General features: G+C 63.7%; 3 protein-coding genes across 4 annotated transcripts in view; 1 reads left to right on the top strand and 2 right to left on the bottom strand.

Moving 5' to 3' along the window:
* The window catches only part of AAMP (angio associated migratory cell protein), a 4,780-nt gene extending 2,806 nt beyond the window's left edge, over positions 1-1,974 (bottom strand). The window contains exons 1-6 of the mRNA XM_058840386.1: positions 1,826-1,974; positions 1,359-1,511; positions 838-957; positions 578-717; positions 349-493; positions 132-215 (exon numbers count right to left, since the gene is read on the bottom strand). Coding sequence (XP_058696369.1) covers positions 132-215; positions 349-493; positions 578-717; positions 838-957; positions 1,359-1,511; positions 1,826-1,913 — 730 coding nt within the window. The 5' untranslated portion in view covers positions 1,914-1,974. The remainder of the gene's footprint in view (positions 1-131; positions 216-348; positions 494-577; positions 718-837; positions 958-1,358; positions 1,512-1,825) is intronic.
* Positions 1,975-3,554: 1,580 nt separating this feature from the next.
* TMBIM1 (transmembrane BAX inhibitor motif containing 1) lies at positions 3,555-9,508 on the bottom strand. Its single transcript, XM_058840396.1, has 12 exons — positions 9,355-9,508; positions 6,129-6,373; positions 5,942-6,024; positions 5,807-5,871; positions 5,627-5,680; positions 5,467-5,517; positions 5,272-5,311; positions 5,109-5,146; positions 4,802-4,889; positions 4,617-4,712; positions 4,312-4,365; positions 3,555-4,214 (listed from the first exon to the last, which is right to left on the bottom strand). Exons 2-12 carry the CDS (start codon positions 6,343-6,345, stop codon positions 4,071-4,073), a joined length of 930 nt encoding a protein of 309 aa, XP_058696379.1. The 5' UTR covers positions 6,346-6,373; positions 9,355-9,508; the 3' UTR covers positions 3,555-4,070.
* Positions 9,509-9,694: 186 nt separating this feature from the next.
* On the top strand, positions 9,695-13,482 carry PNKD (PNKD metallo-beta-lactamase domain containing). Of its 2 annotated transcripts, XR_009277781.1 has the most exons (10): positions 9,695-9,877; positions 10,867-10,982; positions 11,186-11,298; positions 11,531-11,589; positions 11,715-11,807; positions 12,051-12,214; positions 12,331-12,417; positions 12,528-12,643; positions 12,835-13,085; positions 13,348-13,482. XR_009277781.1 is itself a non-coding variant. In XM_058840395.1 (9 exons), exons 1-9 carry the CDS (start codon positions 9,738-9,740, stop codon positions 13,006-13,008), a joined length of 1,062 nt encoding a protein of 353 aa, XP_058696378.1. In that variant the 5' UTR covers positions 9,695-9,737; the 3' UTR covers positions 13,009-13,338. The 2 variants fall into 2 exon arrangements, 1 of the variants encoding a protein (XP_058696378.1); XM_058840395.1 differs by lacking the exon at positions 13,348-13,482 and having other exon boundaries at positions 12,835-13,338.
* Positions 13,483-13,767: the final 285 nt, after the last annotated feature.

The raw sequence follows: 13,767 nt of genomic DNA on the forward strand, positions 1-13,767 counted from the left end.
CAGAAACCCAGTGCCAGCCTCCCTCCTGCCCTCAGAAGATGCCTCCTCTCCACCCAGGCAGAGGTCAGAGCCCACTAGAAGGGACTGCTTGCCAGCTAGGGAGTAGCCCAGGTGATAAACCTCTTCCTTACCTTTCAGAACATGCAGTGAGGTTCCCTGCTTTAGGTCCCAGATGCGCATGGTCCCGTCCTCATACCCCACCACTGCTCGCTTCCCTGGGTGAGACAGATAGCAGATAGAGGCAGGGCCCCTCTCATCCCCCTACCTCCCATTCAGCACAGACTGGGAGATGCAGGAGGGCAGATGGCCCACAGACATCTCCCACTCCAGAGAGGCCCCATGCCTCACCATCAGGCAGGATCCTGCCACATGTGGCTGGGCATGCTGGACCCTGAAAGGTTTTGCAATCCCCACTGGGGATCTTCCACATCCAGGTGTTGCCATCAGCTGTACCAGCCAGAAGTACATGGGCTTGAGGGTGCCACTCCATCCACTGGGCAGAGAGAGGGACAGGCAGCGTCACAGAAGTGCTGCAACCCCACTTGCTGGCTGGAGAGCTCCCCACAGCACCACTCACCTCCAAGTCCCCCACCTCGAAGGACCACACTTCCTCCTTGGCCTCCACCCGCCACACTTTGATAAGCCCAGACATGTCACCTGTGGCCACGAACACAGAGTCATGACTGAAGCCAGCACAGGTGACCGAATCCTTGTGTCCTACAAACATCAGGGGACAGAGACTGCTCAGACCAAACTATGAAAGATGATAAGGAGCATAGCATCATCAGCTGGAGAAAAATGTGTCAAGAGGAGACACAGCTGTTCACTGCACCTCACCTGAGCACTCGAACAGGAGCTCCCCATCACTCACACGCCACACGAAGGCCTTGTCATCCTCTCCGCCTGTCACTGCCAGCGAGTTGGTCTTGGGGTCAAGGCTCACACAGAAGACAGAAGCTTCACAAGAGAGTAATGAGAGGCTACATAGCTACGGTGCCGATCCTGCCCCACCTGACATTCCCAGGGGATCCAAACCCCCTGCAGCACTGGGGGGGGATGTCAACAAGCTGAACTCCCAGCCCAGCCCAGCCCAGTGGGAATCCATTCTTCACGTGGGAGAGGAGCAGCACAGGCTTTCTGCTGAGCTTAGGGCCAGCTGCCATGATGGGAGGCCCAAAAGGCTCTTCTGCCAGAGCATAAGGCAGAAACAAGGCCAGGGCAGCTCTGAGTCCTGATGGCTGTCCCAAGAAGGCTGGGAGATAGCAGCCTAGAAAGGCCCCTGGATTCTGAAGAAAGCCAAGATGAGACTACATCCCGAGGGGGGTCCCAGCTGCTTTCTGCCCGTGCCCAGCACTCACCCGAGTGGAGCGAGAACGTGACCTCACTGTCGTCCTGTGCCTCCATGCCGTCCTCCACCCCCTCGTCATCCTCCGACTCCCAAGCCTCGGCATCGGGCTCTTCTGCCCCCTCGTCCTCAAAGTCCACGTCCTCCATCTCCTCGGCCAGGTCATCTGCAGAGGGCGAAGGTCAGGGCGCGGCTCGCGGCCTGCCCGGCTCGGCGGGACAGCGGGGGTCCCTGCGGGACAGCGGGGGTCCCTGCGGGACGGGGCAGCGGGGAGATGCGCGATGCCGCCGCGGCCTCGACACCCAGAGCAGGGAAACCGCAGAGGAACGGGACGCGACGCGGGGAGAGGCCACGGGTCGGGGGGGATGCACCGGCCGGGCCTGGCACTGGGGTGGGGCCGCAGCGCTCCCGGTGCCCCGAGGGGAGGCCGGAGCCCCCGCAGGCCCTGCCCGGTGCGTGGCGCAGGGCGCCCCGTCTCACCCGGCCCGGGCGGGCCCAGCTCCACCACCTCGATGATCTCCTCGTCGCCGTGCAGGTCCAGCGACCCCGGGCCCTCCCCGGGCTCCATGCCGACCCACCCCGCCGCCGCCGCTTCCGCCACTTCCGCCGCGCGCCCCGCCCCGGCCAATCCCCGCCGCCCCAGCCAACCACCGCCCGAGGCCGCGTGCGGATCCCGCCCTTTCCGCCAGCGGGGCGGGCCGGCCCCGCCCTGCGCGGCGCACTCTGGGAGATGTAGTTTTCTGCTCACGGACCTGCGGCGCCGCCCACCGACAGTCCCTGTGTGGCGAGACTGCAGCTCCCGGCATGCAGCGGAGCCGCCGCACACCGGCACCATGGCGGCGGCGCGAGGCGGATTGCGGGGTAACTGCGGGCGGGAGGGTGGGTAGGAGCAGGGGTAACCCCGGGGCGGGGGCACCGGGACCATTCCGCCACCGTCCTCACAGCACTGTTCCGCGGCCTTCGCCACACGCGATCCGACACGCACCCCCTCCCCGCCCCGCTGGGGAGAGGGCTTAGGGCCACGCCCCCTCCGCGCTTGGACACGCCCCATTGGATTAGTCACGGCCCCGCCTCGCCTGCGCGCGCCCCCTGGCGGACGGGCAGGGCCTGTGGCAGGGTGAGTCTGGGCAGGGAAAAGGGATAAGGGCAGGGGTAAGGGCAGGGACAGGAGCTTCAGACAGCCCGGGATGGGACCCCCACACTCCACCCGATGGCTGTCCCTCCCTAATGCTTCTCTCACCGCAGGACTGCTGGTGGCAGCAAGACCCCTGGTGGAGTGTCCTGCCAAGGCCTGGGGGCGGCCGGGCCCGCGGGGCACACGGCTCTTTGGGCACAGCTGCCACCGGCCAGCGGGACAACGGGCCAGTCCGGAGCCTGGCAGCGGGGGGCTCCCCGAGGGGGTGGAGTACATCCCCACACGCAAGAAGGGCAAGAACCCGATGAAGCCGGTGGGGGTGGCTTGGTGAGTGGCTCAGGTGGTGGGAGAGGGGGGGCACTGGGAGGCTGTGCTGCTCTGTGGGGCTCAGGGGTCTTGGGGGTCTGCAGCGCTGAGCAGGGCACTGCCCATGCAGCCCCAGCATGGCACAGCACCCTTGTTTGCCTGCCCACTCTCCATCTCCTTGACTGGTGGCTGTCCTGCAGGGCCATTGGATTGCCTTCCGGCATCATCCTCTTCCTCCTGGCCAAACGGCAAGTGGACAAAAACCGCCTTGAGCAGCTCAAAATCCGCCGAACAATGAAGGAAGCCAACCAGGGCGAGTATGATTCGGAGCGCTACAGCAGGGTGGTCAGGGGGGCATAGCCAAGCTGCCCCCCTTCCCCAGGATGTCACTACAGCACCTTGGAGGGACTGGCCAAGGGGACACCAGCCCCATAGAACACGACGGTGGCATCTGCCCCGCCTGTCCAGACCATGAAGTGCTTGTGGAGCTGAATAGGGACAAATAAAGTGAAACAGCTCAGTGCCACTGTGGTTGTTCCCTCAATGCTCAGCCCCAGGCTGTGCCTGCCTCAGCAGTGGGGGACCCAGCTGTTCTGCAGCTGGGCTTCTGCCCACAACAGCAGGGCCTACAGACAGGGGAGGGAGGCCAGGCTGACCTTGGTTTTCCCATCCCAAAGCAGTGTTTGTGCTGCACCAGGCCGCAGCCCCCACTGAGGCTGCCCACAGGTTTTTAGAGGGAGTTGCCACACCAGTAAGACTGGGACCGTCTGGAAAACTGAAGTGTTTTATTTAGCAAGTGCAACTTCGCCCACATCTGTGGCTGCAGGGCCTCTTCAATGTGAGCTCTGCTACGGAGGTCCCAGCTGCCCCCTGCCCACACTGGGCACAGCCCTGGCTCGGAGAGGGGGCTTAGCCAGAGCCACATTTAAGGCACAGAGTGAATGACACCAACTGTTCTCTGCCAAAAAATCCCAACATGATCCCAGCAGCCGCTGCCAGCTCCCTGTGCCCAGGCAGGGCTGTGACATTCCGCTGCCAGCCCAATGCCATTGGCACAGCATCAGTAAGCAGTGCCAAAGCCAGGCTAAACTGCCTAAACACTGGCAGCCAGTCCCCCCCACTGCCCTCAGAGGCTTGTTGGGGGGTGATCAAGGGAATCCCTTTCCTTAGCAGCCTACAGGTAGGAATGCCAAAGCATTAAGAGTCACAGTAAGCGGACTATCCTGTACAGAGACCAGAGGAGGGGTGAGGGGCAGCTGGAGAGGGACAGGAGGGGTCCCAGGGCTAATCCCGGCCCACTATCTGCAGGAGGAAGGTGAAGATGTAGATGATGTCAGTGTAGATGGTGAGGGCACCATAGACATACTCCTCAGGGCTCAGTGTGTTCTTCCTGTTCCCCAGCACAAGTTGGGTGTCATAGGCAAGGAACTGCAGGGACAGACAGTGTCAGGCAAGGACCAAGGGGGAATTCCTCCCTCCCCAGTCCCTGCCCGACACCCTCTGCCCACTCCAGCCGTCAGCTCACCAGTGTGAATGCGATGGCCCCGATGGCTGCGTACAGCATGTGGAGCCAGGGCACCTGTGCAGGAAGGGAACACGAGCAGGGTGAGCCGGGGTGCTGGCAGGCAGCAGGCAAGGCAGGGCAGGACCTGCTTGCACCCAGCTCCTGAGGAGCTGCTGCTGATGCTGACGCACCCTCTCCCTGCAGGCAAGCTGTCTTCCATGGCTGGTACCACACCCAGCTTCCCAGCAGAGGGACCACCCAAACCCCCTGCCTGCACCAGCGCTGAGGTTACCCAGCCTCACAGCCCCTCTGTCCTCCCCACTCACATATTTGAAGGAGAGGACGATGGCAGTGATGATCCCGGTCACCATGACCACAATGCCCAGCACACAGAATAGCCCCGGACACGATGTAAAATCAACCTGATGGGGACACAGACTCTGTCACAGGAGAGCCCAGGGTGTCTCCACTGGCCCACAGAGGGCAGGGCAGGGTGCATCCCTCTCCTTGCCTTGGTCTGGAAGCAGAAGATGGTCACAACGATGGCCACAATGGCGGTGATGAGCATGGCAATCAGGACAGCTTTTGTCTGGTACATGCTACAAAGAAAGTCATCTCACACTTCAGTATCCTCCTGCCAGAAGGGCGTTGGAGACCCTCCCCCACAGCCCCGATCCTGGGCAGGAGGAACTCTGCAGTCCCTGAGCCCAAGGGCCTGGAGCATCCCCTGGCTCCTGGCAGCCTCTCAGTTGAGCTGGATGCATTGTGGGGGACAGGAGGGACCCCAGGTCCTACAACCATGGGTCCCCAGAGCATACCTTGCAATCGTGCCTGTCATCAGCCCCATGGCCAGTGTCTGTGGGAGTGAAAGGTGAGCTCAGTGGGCTGCCCACATGTCCTCCTATCCCTCCCAGCCCACCTGGGGAGCTGGAGTGCCATGGGGGCACCACCAAGACCCCTTGCCAGTCCCAGCCCACTCACAAAGATGCTCAGCAGGATAATATTCCAGGGGAAGCGTCTCCTGAGGACAAAAGAGGAGAGAGGTAAGTCAGTGACAGCAACCATGTCGTGTCCCCCTGGTCCCCTGGTGATGACCCAGGGGCAGGAACCTATCTTGATGCTCTGGAGACACCCCCCATACCCACACACCCCACCCTGGGGGTCCTAGCGACTCACCGGGGACCCTGGCAGCAGGCCAGCACCAGGTAGGTCACCAGGAATACAGCACTGCAAGGAGAGACAACAAGTGTCAGCCCCACAAGCCCCACACCAGGATCAGCCCCTGGGCTGAGAGACTGCAGATGTGGGGGCACGAGCCAGCAGAGCCCCTACTCACTATGAGGCGTAGTAGATGGCAGCATTCCTCTGGACGAAGGAGCGGACAGGGTCACTGTGGGACAGAAGGGACAAGTGTGAGGGAGGGGAGACAGCAGCTACTGTCACCTCTGAACACCCTCCAAGGAACACAAGCTCCCCTCTTTTTCCGGACAAAGGTAAGGAGGAACCCTCTACTTACACAAAGGTGAACACAGAGATGATTCCCACCGTTACCAGGAGCTGCAGGGAGATGATAGCATAGACCTGCAAGAGACAGGGGCGTCAGCACTCGGCCCCCCACCCTGACAGGTTTCCCTGGTCCCTTGGGACTCACCTTGCGGATGAAGGAGTGCCGGACTTTTCTATCATCCCAGTCAACTGATTGGAAGGGAGAGCCATCCCCAAGGCCACTGTCACCTGTGGTGGTGGACACCCCTCAGCACCAGAGTCAGCCATGCAGCCCCTCACAGCACCCCTGTTTCTAGTGCCCTCCACCAAATAAACCGAGGTGCCCCACTTACCAAACCGCATAGGCATGGTGGGCATGGCCATGCCCGGATGAGGGTACCCCCCTGCTGCTGGATACCCCCCTGGCTGTGCGTACCCTGCCCCCGCAGGGTATCCCCCAGGCTGCGGGTACCCCCCGGCATAGTGGGGGGGCTGGGGGTACCCCCCAGGGGGTGGGGGGTAGAGGGGGTTCTTGTCATCGTAGGCCGGGGGTGCGCTGGGCTGCGACATGCCGGCTCCCTGCGTCTCCCACGGGCACCTGGAGGGGACAGAAGATGTGGGGCTTCAGCACAGGTCCCCCTCCCTGGGCAGGAGCTGTTCTTCGTGAGTGGAGCCACAGAAGGGGACAGAGGTGATTGTGCAGCCACAAAACTCCCCCCTCCCACCTTAATAGTGGCTTCTAATTAGTAAGGACAAGTTAGCCTCAATGCCAGCAGGTCAATAACAGATGAGGGATGTCCCCACTGTCTCTTGGCCGGGGCCACCCGCATTCCTGTGCCCTGAGTCCCCGGCACCTGCGTCAGTGGTCAGCCGTGGGCAGGGCACAGCCACGCGCTGACTCAAGCTGTGTCGAGGACGTGACCTTTTCAGAAGGGATCTGACCTCCCCGGTCTTTGAAGCCCACCCTGACACTGCCAAGGAGGAAGGAACAGCACCCCTGGCTGGTCTGGGGCTCCTGGTAGTACCACAGCGAGGACAAATAACACCACCCTGCCGACTGACTGGGATGGAAACACATGGAAACACAGACTGGGTCTGATCCTCATCACAGTCACACAGATCCCACAGCTCCCCCCATTTCGGGGGTGTCCCCACCCAACAGCCGCATGAGTCACACAGAACTCCTGAGTCCCCTCAGGGAGTTTTAAGGGGAAGTGACACCCATATCACCTCTACAGGAGATGGACTCTTCCTCAGCGAGTGGAGTTGGGACCCCCCTGGGGCTGAGCTCCCCTCCTCGGCCACACCAGGCCCCCTCACAGAGCCCCCAGCAGCTGTGAGCAGGCAGCCTGGGCTCAGGGCCAGCTGGGCTTGGTCCCAGCAGGAGGAGAAGGAAAGCAGGATCTCCAAGGCCAGGAAAACAACAGCGCTGCCAGTAGACAGTGCCAGGCCTTTACCCACCTCCCACCACCTTCAGCACTGGCACGCCAGACCCCAGGAAGGTGCCAGGACCCCCCACAACCCTCCTGCCTGCAGCGGTGATGTGAACATGGGACCATCCCAGGGAAGGAACCAGGATCTGAACCTAACCAGGACCAGGGCTGGGAGGGAATTGGGCACTTCCTCCTGTGTGAGGCCAGTACTTCCCACAGCAGGGCAGGACAGACGTGTCCACGACAGACAGCAGGGCACACCCATGCCAGCCATGCCGGGCTGGGGGAAACAGTTCCGTGTCTGTCCCTCCATCCCTCCTGCCATCCAACTGTGCCAGCCATGGCAGAGTCGCCACAGTCTCACTGCCCTTCGTCATCACGATGACGACAGTGCCAAAAATAACTGGCGTGGCAATCACCACACAGATAGGAAGTTCACTTTCTCCACACTGGTTTCCCAGAAAGCACACGGTAGCCCCTGGTACCGCCTCATCTGTGAGGTCAGGGAAGGTCCCAAAATAGGACCTTGACCCCAGGAAAGCCTCTGTGACTGACACTCAAGTTACAGGAGGGGGACCAGAGTCCCCAGGTGTCTGGGGAAAGCGGGGTGTATCTGGCCGGCACAAGATCGTCACTGGGGTCCTACCCTGTGTCCATGACCAGCAGCTCACAACTGCTCCAGCCCCTCCTCTTCCCACCCCATTGGGGTAGCCTTGGGCACAGAGAAGGAACCAGCCTGACGGGTCCCAGCAGCTGCCACGCCCTGGGAAGCAGGCAGCTGAACCATCCCAGGTCCATGGCACTGCATGGTCCCGAAACCAAGGTCACCAGTCGGATGGTAGATGGCGAGCCAGGGCCGGCTCAGTGGCCACAGCATGACACAGTCCCCGGGGACAGGGTGCTACTCTGCACCGGCACTGTGACTCAGCACAGATAAGGCACAAGTAGCAGGCTCGTGGGGCATAGGCAACCATCATCCCTGTCACAACCCCATGGGAAGCACAGGGCTGTGTACCCACCATCCACCCTGACATTCCTGCCAGCTTCAGGCCCCTGCCACCAGCTCCACAGGTTTCCAGGGAAAACACAACCACCTTAGGATGGGATCACGGCTTGGGGCAGGGGACAGAGCTCACCACACTCAGGATGCCTGAGAAAGCACTTCAGTTTTGAAGAACCTGGAAGCTCCCACCACTACAGCACGGGTTGGTACAACACAGAGTGGCTCAGCCTGGCACGGCATGGCACAGCCTGGTACAGTACAACAGGGCACAGCTGCCTCCTGCAGCACAGCACAGCTCAGTAGAGCACAGCCAAACACAACACGGCAGAACTTGTCCTGGCCCAGCCCAGCCAAGGCTAGTGCTGCTCAGTTCGTACGAGTGGGTCAGTACAGCCCAACCAGGCCAGAAGTCCCTGCTGCCCCACACCGCTCACACATGACACAAGTTTGCTGGGGTTCAGCATCACCACTCCCACACCCCTGTCCCTCTGCAAGCTCTCTCCCGGAGGCACAGACATGGGACAGAGGTGTCCTCCTGTACCCAAGCCCCGGCACCCCCACACTACCCACTGCCGGTCCCCACGGACCCCCATGGTGTCACCCCCACACCTTGCTGGGCACAAAGCCGTGCCCACCCCTCCCGACACACCCCACGGGGTCCATGAGGACACCCTCCACAGCACAAGTGTCGCTGCCGTCCCACGGACCACCCCGTACCACGCCCCGATTCCCCGCCACGCCATCGCGTGGGGTCCAGAAAACAGCACCCGCGCCACAGAGGGACCCCGCGCGTAGGGCTCCTGTCCCCCCGCGTCCCTGCTCGCGGGACCGCTCCGTGTCCCCTCCTCCCGCCGCCGGAGCTCAGCCCGACGTGCCCCCACCCACTCCGGTGACGGGGGAGCGGGGGTCCCAGCGCGTCCCCGCTCTTTAGCGACCGGCCGCCCACCCTCGCCCAGTCCCCGTGGGCCTCCGGGACGCTCGGGAGAGCGCTGGGACAGCCCCTCGCCGGCCGTGGCACCGGAGGGCGCAGGGTCAGGGGGGTGGAGGGACGAAGCGGGCGGAGGAGAGTCGAGGGGGACCGCCGGGGACCTCAGGCGGGACTCGGGAACGGCGAGGGGCGCGGAGCGGGACGGGCCACCCTACCTGCTGCGCGCTGCTCCGCCGGGCTGCGGCCGCGACCGGACGGGACGCGCCGGGACGGGTCGGACGGGGCGGGGGCAGCCACCGCCCACCGCGCCCCCCGGCGGCGGCTCCGCGCCCTGCAGCCGGGACGGCCGGTGACCGGGAGCGGGGTGCGCTCTCCCGCCTGTCGTTCCCCGGGACGGACCCGCTCTCGCCCGTCCCCCCGGGACTTCCCTCCCGCCGACTCAGACGTCACTCAGGGACCCCCTTCCTCACGCAGTGACGTCATCGGGGGGACACCCCTCGGCGCGGCAGGGGGGAATCCCCTCCTCTGGGCGGGTGACGCGCGCGGCGGCGGCGGGGCCGGCAGGGGGCGCGGCGGGCGCGTGACGCCGGTTGGCGGCATGGCCGCGGGGCCCGGCGGGGCGGCGGCGGCGGCGGCAGCGGCCGGGGCGCGCGGGCTCGGGGCCGCCTGCCTGCGCCTCCTCCGCCGCGCCGCCGCCGCGCTCATGGCCTTCGCCGCCCCGCTGCTGTTCCGCCTGGGGTGAGTGAGCGAGCGAGCGGAAGAGCGAGCGTTCGCCGCTGCGGGACCCCCGCGGGCAGGCTGGCAGCCGCCGCCGCCCGCCTTTGTGCTGCCGCCGGGAGGGAGGGCCCACCAGCCTCCCCTGCTTGTGCGGAGCCGCCCGGGGAGGAACCTGCGGCCGCGCCGGCACCGAGAGACCGTGCAGGGGCTCAGCCCGCTCCCGCCGGGGGAGTGGGGGCGGGCGGGGTCAGCCCGGCCGCCGGGGCCGGGGATCGGGCACCGGCTCCCCCCGCGCCGTGCCGGTCACCCTCCCGTGCGGGGCGCCTCCTCTCGGGTGTCACCGCGGACCTGCCCCGGTGCCCCGGCTGTGGTCGGGCTACCCGGTGCTGGCAGGAGCCCCTGCTCCCCGGTTTCGGGCTCCCGCCGCCACAGACGCAGGGGACCGTCGGCTACTGCAGGGATCGCTCCCGGTGTGCCATCCAGGGGTGCCCTCGGCCGGGAATGGGCTTTGCAACCCACCGCTTTACATGTCCGTTATTGCTCCATTCCCCGTACCGTCCCATATCGCTGCTCTGCAAACGGGGAGTTCCCTCCGAGCCCCGCAGCCTGTTATCTTTTGCACCCCCACATGCACGGGGGCTTTTCTTGCCTTCCTTTTCCTCGGCCCATTCCCTTCCCTGATTCCCCAGGCCATGACAAGCTTGAGCATGTGTCCCCCGGAGCAAGGGGAAGAACAGCCAGCTCCAGCCCCTCCTGGTGAGCACCCCGCAGCAACGCCCCCCCAGTCCTTGCTGCTCAAAGCAGCTGGAGGGTGCCTGCTTGGGGAACCAGTCCAGCCCTCACTACACATCTGGGCTGTGGGGTACACACACACCACCTCTGGACCCCCGAATGAGAAAGTGACCCTGTATGTGCTCCCTGTGTGAGTCACAGCCTCGGCAGTATCCCCCTTCCCAAGTGGGCTCCTTAGGGAAACTGGGTTTAATGCCTGGGGTGTCTGCCCTCCCTAGGTACAGCCTGTACGCCCGCACACGCCTGGGCTACCTCTTCTACCAGCGGCAGGTGAAGAAGGCCCGTGAGCGGTATCCGCACGGCCACTCCGTGCCCCAGCCCTACTGCTTCCCTGGTGAGTCCTGGCGAGCCCCTCCCACGCCACGGCCCTGCAGTGTCCCCCAGCGCTGGCTCTTTGGGGTGGGGAGGGGTTGCCATCACCGAATTGTCCGAAGCATGTTTAACTAAGAATTAGATGTAAGCTGTGGGGAGTTTGGCCTGGACTCCCTCTTTTCCAGCCAGGGGCGTCATGCCCTGATTCTGTCTGTTCCTCCCCAGGGGTGAAAATCCTGCCTATTCCTGTGCTCTCCAACAACTACAGCTACCTGGTCATCGACACTGGCTCCAGCCATGCAGCCGTCATCGACCCCTCTGACCCACTGGCTGTACAGGTGAGACCCCCACAACCACTCTGACCTGGTGTTTGGCTGTCTCCAAGTGAGGACACGTCGCTGTATTTTGGGGATAGAGGGGAGCAAATCTGCCCCTAATCTGCAGCCCTTAGTGGCCAAAGCAAGATCGGAGCATGACAAGGGAGCTGGGGTAGACAGGGTTTAGGGGGAAACTGGAACTTAGGTTCTCTGTTCCCCCTAATCTCTGTCCATATTTCCCCCCCATTCCCAGGCTGCCATTGAAGAAGAGGGGGTGATGCTGGAGGCCATATTCTGCACACACAAACACTGGTAAGGGGCAAGAGGTGGCCCTGGAAGGGTTGGTAGCTGCTGTGACGATTGCCCCAGCCCTGCCCCATTTAGTGGGGGGAGTGTGGGGATGTACATTTAGGGTCTCTGACCTCCTTGTCTTGCAGGGACCACAGCGGAGGGAACGAGGCACTCTGCCAGAAGCACAACTCCTGCAAGGTGTATGGCAGTGCTCTCGATGCCATCCCACAGCTCACCAAGTAAGTCCTGCACCCCCCTAGCACCCCTGTAAATTTGGGGGGGGGGGGGGGGGCGGTGGTGCTTCATTCCCAACCCCCACTGTCTGAGGCATTCACCCACCAGTCCATCCCCCAGTACCATGTTGGACAGAGAGCTGGCACGCTCCTGACGCCAGTGTGCGGGAAGGGTTGCCAGGGAGGTGCGTATTTTGAGGTGCTGGGTTGGGGGGAGCACCCTGACGGTGCCCCCTGTTCCCGGCACAGCCCACTTGCAGACAGGGAGAAGGTGAGCGTGGGCTGCCTGACCTTCGAGGCGCTCGCCACGCCTGGCCACACTGTGGGACACATGGTCTATGTGCTGGACGGGGGCCCCTTCGGCAGCCCCCCCTGCCTCTTCTCCGGGGACCTCCTCTTCCTTGCTGGCTGTGGTGAGTGCACCCAACTCCAGACAAGGGGTTGGGGTGTTGGGGGGTTATCCAATCCTGGGCTGGGCTTAGGGGTACCCCCAGACCTCCCCATGACAGGTGGTTGTGTGGGGGTCCAGGCAGGCCGTTTGAGGGCTCCCCTGAGACCATGCTCGCCTCCCTGGACGTGGCCATGGGCTTGGGTGAGGACACGCTGCTTTGGCCAGGTGAGTGTCCCCAGCGGCAGGGCAGAGCTGCTGGTGTCCCTCTAGTCCCCACTGCCAAGGTGGAGAGCTGGGTGGGGGTGATGCTAAGGGCTGTGTATGGGGGTCCACAGGCCACGAATATGCACTGGAGTGCCTGACCTTTGCCAGCCTCTTGGAGCAGGACAATTCTGCGCTGGAGCAGAAGCTGCAGTGGGCAGTGCAGCAACGCCAGGAGAAAAGGAGCACGGTGAGGCCTGGGGCTCCCTGGGTGCAGCACCCACCACCCCAACCCCTCATGGGGTTCCCTTGGCAGGGATGCTGTACCCCAACACCCTCTTGCATGGTGGGTGCCATAGGGGCAGGGGGGGCTGGGGGCATTCCCAGCTCCCTGCCAGGGCTGCAGCCTCCAGCAGGGGAGCTGAGCAGCTGCCCCCACAGTGCCCCTCCACGCTGGGGGAAGAGCAGACCTACAACCCCTTCCTGCGGACCCACCGGCCAGAGCTGCAGGAGGCACTAGGACTGTGGCAGGGCATGGGGGAGGACCCGGACGCCTTTCGTGCCCGCGTCCTCAAAGAAGTGCGGAGGCGCAAGGACCTCTACCAAGCCACCTAGATCCCACCCCACTCCCTGGATCCCCCCTTTCCACCGGGCCGGGTGATGGTTGGACACAAGGGGGCCAAGACTGTATGGTTTGTTTTGCTGTGAATCTCCCTCTTGCGGTGCAGGGTCGGAGCAGGGGGAAGAGTGGACACCCCCTGAAGTGGGCACCCCATATGTGATCCCTGCCTTTGCTCCCTCAAACTTGGGGGTCACCAGTTGTCATGTAGAAGCACCTCAATCCCCTCTCGGGGGGTCTGTAGCCCCCCACTTCACTGCTCGGGCTATAGGAATGGCACCAAGGGCTTTTTCCTACAATCCCTCCCTCCCCCACTCCCCCCCCCATTTTTCTAGGAGTCTACAATTTCTCCTCCACCACCAGCACCACTCAGCCCCCTCCCTTTAAGCCCCGGGTGTTGTGCATCTCCTTTGTGGGGGCTGGGATGGAGCCAGCAAGGGAGGCGGGCCGGCACTACTACCTCCAGGCGAGGGGCTCCTCTCCAGCGCCCCATCCGGAGCCCCCCCTGTACGTACACACACACACTGGAACGGGGCCATAGGGACACACTGCTGGGGCACGGGGGTACCTCTTCACTGGGGATCGGAGCCACAATCACCCCTATGCCCCAAATAAAAGACTGGATCAATTTTACACCTGTTCGTCCCTTCCTCTCCTCGCCGGCGGGGACACGGCGGCGCTGAACCCCGCGGCGGGGCGCGGCCCCTTTAAGAGGTGCGGCCAGGGCGTTGCCCGGGAGACGGGGAGGCGTCGGG

Source organism: Poecile atricapillus, chromosome 5 (genome assembly GCF_030490865.1).
Source record: "Poecile atricapillus isolate bPoeAtr1 chromosome 5, bPoeAtr1.hap1, whole genome shotgun sequence".
NCBI classification, from domain to species: Eukaryota; Metazoa; Chordata; class Aves; order Passeriformes; family Paridae; genus Poecile; species Poecile atricapillus.

Bases quoted from the DNA above. Each gene is read 5' to 3' on its own strand.
- TMBIM1 (XM_058840396.1), bottom strand. From the start codon at position 6,345: ATGTCGCAGCCCAGCGCACCCCCGGCCTACGATGACAAGAACCCCCTC. The intron at 5,312-5,466 runs GTGAGTCGCTAG...TTTTGTCCTCAG, and splicing joins GCCTGCTGCCAGGGTCCCCG to GAGACGCTTCCCCTGGAATA. The intron at 4,366-4,616 runs GTGAGTGGGGAG...CTTCCTGCACAG, and splicing joins TCGTCCTCTCCTTCAAATAT to GTGCCCTGGCTCCACATGCT.
- PNKD (XM_058840395.1), top strand. From the start codon at position 9,738: ATGGCCGCGGGGCCCGGCGGGGCGGCGGCGGCGGCGGCAGCGGCCGGG. The intron at 9,878-10,866 runs GTGAGTGAGCGA...TGCCCTCCCTAG, and splicing joins CCGCTGCTGTTCCGCCTGGG to GTACAGCCTGTACGCCCGCA. The intron at 12,644-12,834 runs GTGAGGCCTGGG...CTGCCCCCACAG, and splicing joins GCCAGGAGAAAAGGAGCACG to TGCCCCTCCACGCTGGGGGA.